The following is a 7,562-nucleotide window of genomic DNA, read 5'->3' as shown; positions in this document are numbered from 1 at the left end:
TTGCACGCGCACACACGAAAAAAATCCACGCGCTCCGCTCTCACATTATGCTGGGCCAACGTGCCTTAGCACTGCTGCTATGACTCCATCCTAGGGGAAACACTGCAGAGTGTTCTATCTGGCGTTGAACAAGCATTACAAGTATTTTGTAAATTGTGTAACTTTTTTTTGTTGGTCGACCAATCACAACAGAGCCGGCCAGCTAACCATTCAGATCAGACTGGGCTCTGGTTTCAGACAGAGGGTGAAACGAGCTAGTATGACAAAAATAAAGAGCTTTTTCAATATTAAAGCATGGAGACATGTCCCAGTGAAGAAAACATACTAATACCAACCTGAAAATGAACAGAATATGTCATCCTTGTTGTTGTCCTCAGTCTCTGGTTGTAAATGTCTCTCTGGATCTGAGTTCCTGGCTGGTTCTGGTCCTCCACAGTTCTCTCCATCAGCTTCTGTTTCGAGGTGTTCAGTTTGTCTTTGATGAAGCTGAGAGGACTGAGGTTTCTCTTCATCATCTTCACTCTTCACAGGGACAGGAGTGAATGTGAACTTGGTGATATCAGCCTCCTCCAGCTCTTGAAGCTGCTCTCCCTCCTGACTGCTCCAGAGTTCCTCCTGTTCCTCTTTAATGTGTGGGGGGGGCTCTGGGTACTCCTGGTCCAGAATGGAGCTCCACTCCTGCTGCTCAGGGGGAACCTCTTCTTTAACCACCACCAGCTGCTGGACGTCTGCAGGAAACAGGAAACACATATTCAGAGAAACTGTAGAATATTAGAATTTAAAATCTAACCATAATGAACAATTCATTAACTTTGCAGCCCTTATCCATTCCTTATTTTAAATGCTTGCCGATGGTTTTGCTAAGTTCCGCCCACTTTGTTTATACAGAAGTGCTGGCCTTCTGACAAGTATGTTAATGTTCCTGCTGTCAGTACATGGTTAGACCTCCTTTAGCATGAATAGCTGCATCAATGCGGCGTGGCATGGAGACTATCAGCCTGCGGCACTGCTGAGGTGTGATGGAAGCCCAGGTTGCTTCACTAGCGGCCTTCAGCTCTTCTGCATTGTTGGGTCTCGTGTGCCTCACCTTCCTTTCGACAATACATAGAATCTCTACAATAATAATTCTACAAATGCTGACCTTTTTCTAAAACGAAAGCATTTTCAGAAAATCTCTAAATTCTAGCTTTTGCAGAAAACCTCTGAGTTTTGACTTTAAAAAAAAAATCAAAACTGACTTTTCTCTCCATTTCTCAATACATTTTTTTCCAATTCTTACTTTTTCCCAAAATGCTGACTTTTTCAAAAAGGTGGAGTTTTGAGGAAATGTGTCTGAATTTTGAGAAAATACGTCGGCATGTATTGATTTTAAGAAAAAGTCAAAATGTTGAGGCTTTCTGCAAAGGTCAGAATTTAGAGATTTTCTGAAACATTTTGTATTTTAGAAAAAGGTCAGCATTTTGAGTAAAAATTATTTCTTACGGACTGAGAAGCTGAATGGTTTCTCTCCTGCACTACGTCTTGAATCACTGACAGGGTCTTGTTTATTTCAATGAGAGTTTGAACCTGGTTCTCTGGTCTCCTTCCAATCAGCCCTGTCTTCAGTCTCAGGTTCTGAAGAGTCTCCAGGGTTGTCCTCAGTCTTTGGTTGTAAATGTCTCTCTGGATCTGAGTTCCTGGCTGGTTCTGGTCCTCCACAGTCCTCTCCATCAACTTCTGTTTCCAGGTGTTCAGCTGAGCTGCTGGCTGGAGGCTCTGCCTCTCTGTTCTCCTCAGTTTGAGTTTGATGAAGCTGTGAGGGCTGACGACCAACACACTTATGTCTTTTGACATAATGACTCCAGGTGAATCTTTTCTCACAAACACTGCAGCTGAATGGTTTCTCTCCCGTGTGTATTCTCATGTGGCCCTTTAAATGTCCTCTCACTGCAAAAGATTTCTTACAAATTGAGCAGATAAATAGTTTCTCTCCTGTGTGGTTTCTCAAGTGCTGCTTTAAAGTTCCACTGTGTTTAAAATATTTATTACAGACTGAGCAGCTGAATGATTTCTCTTCTGTGTGGATTTTCATGTGCCGATTTAAACGTCCTCCGTCCTTACAAAGTTCTCTCACAGACTGAGCAGATGAATGGTTTCTCTCCTGCACTACGTCTTGAATCACTGACAGAGTTTTGTTTATTTCTCTGAGAGCTTGAACCTGGTTCTCTGGTCTCCTTCCAATCAGCACTGTCTTCAGTGTCAGGTTCAGAAGAGTCTCCAGGGTTGTCCTCAGTCTCTGGTTGTAAATGTGTCTCTAGATCTGAGTTCCTGGCTGGTTCTGGTCCTCCACAGTCCTCAACATCAGCTTCTGTTTCCATGTGTTCAGTTTGTCTTTGATGAAACTGAGAGGACTGAGGTTTCTCTTCATCATCTTCACTCTTCACAGGGTCAGGATTGAATGTGAACTCGGTGATATCAGCCTCCTCCAGCCCTTGAAGCTGCTCTCCCTCCTGACTGCTCCAGAGTTCCTCCTGTTCCTCTTTAATGTGTGGGGGGGGCTTTGGGACCTCCTGGTTCGGCATATGCTGGTTTTGATTTCCACCTTCCGTAAAAGATTCCTCTCCCTGTTGATTGCTATTGAATGTTTCACCACTGTGGAAAGAACTGTGTTTCAAAAAGCTTAAATCTGACAGGAGTTCACTGCTCCGTTTCCAAAAATCATCGTCATCTCTGATTACAGTGTCAGGTTCTGAAGAGTTTCCAGGGTTGTCCTCAGTCTCTGGTTGTAAATGTCTCTCTGGATCTGAGTTCCTGGCTGGTTCTGGTCCTCCACAGTCCTCTCCATCAGCTTCTGTTTCCATGTGTTCAGCTGAGCTGCTAGCTGGAGGCTCTGCCTCTCTGTTCTGCTCAGTCTGAGTTTGATGAAGCTGTGAGGACTGACGACCAACACACTTATGGATTTTGACCTGACTACTCCAGGTGAATCTTTTGTCACAAATACTGCAGCTATATGGTTTCTCTCCTGTATGGATTCTAATATGGTCCTTTAAACTTCCTGTCACTGCAAAAGATTTCTTACAAATTGAGCAGATGAATGGTTTCACTCCTGTGTGGATTCTCATGTGCAGATTTAAGTATCCTTTCCATGCAAATGTTTTCTCACAGACTGAGCAGCTGAATGGTTTCTCTCCTGTGTGGATTCTCATGTGGTCCTTAAAATGTCCTCTCTGTGTAAAATATTTCTTACAGACTGAGCAGCTGAATGGTTTCTCTCCGGTGTGGATTCTCATGTGTCTCTTTAAACTTCTTCTGTGTTTAAAGGTTTTCTTACAGACTGAGCAGCCACATTTTTTCTCTCCTGTACTACGTCTTGAATCACTGACAGGGTATTGTTTATTTCTCTGAGAGTTTGAATCTGGTTCTCTGGTCTCCTTCCAATCAGCCCTGTCTTCAGTGTCAGGTTCAGAAGAGTCTCCAGTCTCAGGTTCAGAAGAGTCTCCAGGGTTGTCCTCAGTCTCTGGTTGTAAATGTCTCTCTGGATCTGAGTTCCTGGCTGGTTCTGGTCCTCCACAGTCCTCTCCATCAGCTTCTGTTTCCAGGTGTTCAGTTTGTCTTTGATGAAGCTGAGAAGACTGAGGTTTCTCTTCATCATCTTCACTCTTCACAGGGACAGGAGTGAATGTGGACTTGGTGATATCAGCCTCCTCCAGCCCTTGAAGCTGCTCTCCCTCCTGACTGCTCCTGAGTTCCTCCTGTTCCTCTTTAATGTATGGGGGGGGCTCTGGGTCCTCCTGGTCCAGACTGGAGCTCCATTCCTGCTGCTCAGGGGGAACCTCTTCTTCAACCACCAGCTGGACGCCTGCAGCAAACAGGAAATACATATTCAGAGAAACTCTAGAGTATCAGAATTATCCACGCCTTATTTTACATGCTTGCCTATTGTTTTTCTATGTCCCGCCCACTTTGTATTGCTTTTGGCTCAATAGTCTGTCAATTACACCTTTTTTCCCAAATGCCCTGGAGAGTGTCAGTACTGTAGCTGATCTAAAATGTAGTAACACTGCCGGTTAGCAAGGCATCGGCCGTTCACGTTGAATCATTCGATATAAATCTGTTTATTTTATACTCTTATACTAAAAGTCACTTCCTGTATTGCCATGATAAAATGGACATGCGAAATAAAGGTGTAACTTCCGGTGGAATACACGCTGACAGTTTGTGTGTATTTACTCTTTTGTCATGTTGTAAACTATGTTCACGGTATTCCTACCCTAAGATGGGAGCGTCAACAGTTTGTGACCTGTCTGTAGAGTTGTTAGCTGAGAACTGGTGTTGGAGTTTCTCAGACTAGTAGTTTAGCATCTCTCACCGCCTTGCTAAACCTGTACTTGGACTCATACAGGTGCACCTCAATAAATTGGAATAGCATCTCGGAACATTTTAATAATACATAAGACCAATACAAAAGAGATGTCCTAATATAGAAGTGCTGGCCTTCTGAAAAGTATGTTAATGTTCCTGCTGTCAGTACTTGGTTGGACCTCCTTTAGCATGAATAACTTGCATCAATGCGGCGTTTTTTTAAGAAAATCTCAACATCCTGACTTTGTTTCTCAGAATTCTGACTTTTTTTCTTGGAAACTCAGAATAATGAGCGGCACTGCTGAGGTGTGATGGAAGCCCAGGTTGCTTCACTAGCGGCCTTCAGCTCGTCTGCATTGTTGGGTTTGTGTGCCTCATCTTCCTCTTGACAATACATAGAATCTTTTTTCTCAAAATTCTGACTTTTCCCCAAAATTCTTGCTTTTTTCTGCAAATTTTGAATTTTTCTAAAATGATGAATTCTTCAGAAAATGTCTAAATGCTGGCCTTTTCAGATGACTACAGAATTTTGACTTGTTTTTTAAACCACAAAATTCTGAATAATTTTCTCAAAATCCTGACTTTTTCCCCAAATGCTGAATTTTTTATAAATCTGTACAATCTGGCCTTTACAGAAAACCTACGAATTTCTACTTTTCATTAAAGTATTTTTTTTTGTTGAAATCCTTACTTTTTTTTCATCCTGACTTTCATTCTGACGGATTTGGGGCTGTTTGAAAATAAAATGTATACTGTGGATACTAGAAGGGACAGTGTTGATGTGTCTGGCTGCCGTGATGCAGGCCTGACTTTTGAGCAGATAAAGCAGTTGTTGCTGTTGCAGACAGAAATTGAGAAACTGGCAGTGGAAAAAAAGAGGGGAGAGGTAGAAATTAAAAGGAATGAGTTAGAGGAGCGGAGGTTGAATTGAACTGCTGGAGGTGCTAGCCGTGCCTTTGGTTTCTCTGGTAGAGCGAATACTCCGTTTGACGATGCCATTAATCTGCGGGTTGTTCCTCAGTTTAGTGAACGAGATCCAGATACCCTTTTCTCCCTATTTGAGCGTGTGGCTGAAAGCAGAGAGTGGTCTGATGTTGATAGTACCTTATTGTTACAGTGTGTAGTGTTGTCACGATACCAACATTTTGGTTTCGATACCGATACTAAGTCAAGAATTGGGTTTTTCGATACTTTTCTTAAAAAAGGGAAACGGTCCTAAATGTAATTATTGTGCAGATAATTCATTCTAACACCAGAATTGTTTTCCCAGTCATAACACAAACTTTTAAACAATGAAAACAATCAATAAAATAAATGACAAGAATCAGTATTAACTCAAATTAAGCATCATCTCAAACAACTTTTTAGTCAAAATAGATTTGTATATTAAACACAATGAGGTCTCCGACAAAAAATAGAACATTAAAAGCCCTACCATTTAGCAGCATAACTGGCTTGATTATGTCACTACTCAGACTAAACCTTGCCAAACCTGGCAGGCTATTTTTCATTTTTTATTCAGTTCCTTTGCCTTGTTAAGATTTTTGGCCAAGAAAATTGGTTTCTAATGGCGCATTTCCACTGCAGCGCGTAGCACGGTTTAAGCGTGCCGTGTCAAACCCGGCTGAGCCTGGCCTACCAAGGCCTAACTATACTGTCAGTCTAGAACGCCTAGGACTGCAGATGTTTCCAGAAGTGCTGAAGACGCGTTCAGATGCACAGCTTGATATATATACAGTAGGGGGAAAAAGTATTTAGTCAGCCACCAATTATGCAAGTTCTCCCACTTAAAAAGATGAGAGAGGCGTGTAATTTTCATCCTAGGTATACCTCAACTATGAGAGACAAAATGAGAAAAAATCCAGAAAATCACATTGTCTGATTTTTAGGACCAAAGTAACAAAGGCTACCATCAGTAACACACTACGCCGCCAGGGACTCAAATCCTGCAGTGCCAGACGTGTCCCCCTGCTTAAGCCAGTACATGTCCAGGCCCGTCTGAAGTTTGCTAGAGAGCATTTAGATGATCCAGAAGAGGATTGGGAGAATGTCATATGGTCAGATGAAACCAAAATAGAACTTTTTGCTAAAAACTCAACTAGACGTGTACCCTATCCCAGACGTTTAATCAAATAAAACCCCTACCCGGGCCTACGAGACTGGCCAGGGTGAAGGACGGACGCGTGAGACCGTTGCGAACGTCGTCTATCGGGGTCACAACGGATAAAGGTAGGGCCACCTCTCTTTAGTGTAGTTTAATGACTGACTCTCTGCCTAGTCGAGAGACGAGGTAGTGATTGAGTGACGCTGGTGTGTCTATATTGGCTCAAGTCCTTGTTGATGTCCTAGGTAGAGTGAGTGGAGAAGTGGGAAGAGACTAAGGAGGTCACGTTGGGTCGGGTATCGGGCACAGGTTGTGGTTCGATGTGTGTGAAGTCCCTTCGTGAATCGTAAAAGGAGACCCAATTTGTCAGTGTCACCCACTATTTTCAGTGTTTTCCACCCACCTCGGGGTAGTCGCGTGTGTGCTGCCGGTCGGTCCGGCAAGCTTCCTAATGTAGGTGTGGAAGTTAGACGTCATGCATCATGCCTGGGGGGTACTACTGGAGTGGGACGTGGTTTGGTCTCAAGTTCGTGTTGTCTTACGTCACCCTGTCCATGTTGTAAGTAAGGGTATTGAGCGTAGGCCTGTTTCAGGGTCAAGGTCTTGACAGGCTTTTTGCCGTTGTGTCTCGAGTCTTACATACTTAGTATTGCGTCGTCACAGAGAGTTTTACAATGGCCGTGCGACTACAATGAAGGGTGGTTACTGTGCGTCGCAGACTATGTTAACGTTTTTTTAGTCCAAGGGAGTCGAACGTACCGAGCAATTGGCGCGACTGTCCCTCCCTACTGTCCATTTCCAAAGTGTTGAGGTCGCGTTCGTCGTCTCAATTTGACCGGGGGTAATAAGGGGGGACGATCGAAATCGAAACCCTGTCAGTCGGAGGTCGGCGGGGAGAGGGGGGGTCGTCTTCAATGTTAAAGGCTACCACAGTGGGCACCGACTGGAGCGTAGCGTCACAAGTCGTTATGGGTTCACACGTACTCGAAAGAGGAGGGTAGATGGACGACGTGCTATGTAAGGAAGGAGGACCTGGAACTTTCAGCTGGCTGGGGGAGACAATAGTCTTGTATCAGTAGTCGGTCACGTCGCCCGAGACGTCGTCAGAAGACCCATG

At 43.8% G+C, this 7,562-nt stretch overlaps 1 protein-coding gene across 1 annotated transcript; it reads right to left on the bottom strand.

Annotated features, from left to right (window-relative positions):
* Positions 1–302: 302 nt before the first annotated feature.
* On the bottom strand, positions 303–4,738 carry LOC104948352 (zinc finger protein 184-like). Its single transcript, XM_010774547.1, has 6 exons — positions 4,675–4,738; positions 3,154–3,838; positions 2,720–3,069; positions 2,100–2,260; positions 1,567–2,050; positions 303–728 (listed from the first exon to the last, which is right to left on the bottom strand). Exons 1-6 carry the CDS (start codon positions 4,736–4,738, stop codon positions 325–327), a joined length of 2,148 nt encoding a protein of 715 aa, XP_010772849.1. The 3' UTR covers positions 303–324.
* Positions 4,739–7,562: the final 2,824 nt, after the last annotated feature.

This window comes from Notothenia coriiceps, unplaced genomic scaffold, assembly GCF_000735185.1.
Source record: "Notothenia coriiceps isolate Sejong01 unplaced genomic scaffold, NC01 NC01_scaffold00014238, whole genome shotgun sequence".
In the NCBI taxonomy this organism is placed as follows: Eukaryota; Metazoa; Chordata; class Actinopteri; order Perciformes; family Nototheniidae; genus Notothenia; species Notothenia coriiceps.
The sequence above is the reverse complement of the archived record's forward strand: the minus strand, read 5'-3'. Positions and strand labels throughout refer to the sequence as shown.

What these genes read in the sequence shown, in the direction of transcription:
- LOC104948352 (XM_010774547.1), bottom strand. Translation starts at nt 4,738, where the DNA reads ATGTATTGTCAAGAGGAAGATGAGGCACACAAACCCAACAATGCAGAC. An exon ending in AGACGAGCTGAAGGCCGCTA is followed by an intron (nt 3,839 to 4,674) that starts GTGAAGCAACCT and finishes TGTTTGCTGCAG; the next exon opens with GCGTCCAGCTGGTGGTTGAA. An exon ending in GAAGGAGACCAGAGAACCAG is followed by an intron (nt 729 to 1,566) that starts GTTCAAACTCTC and finishes TGTTTCCTGCAG; the next exon opens with ACGTCCAGCAGCTGGTGGTG.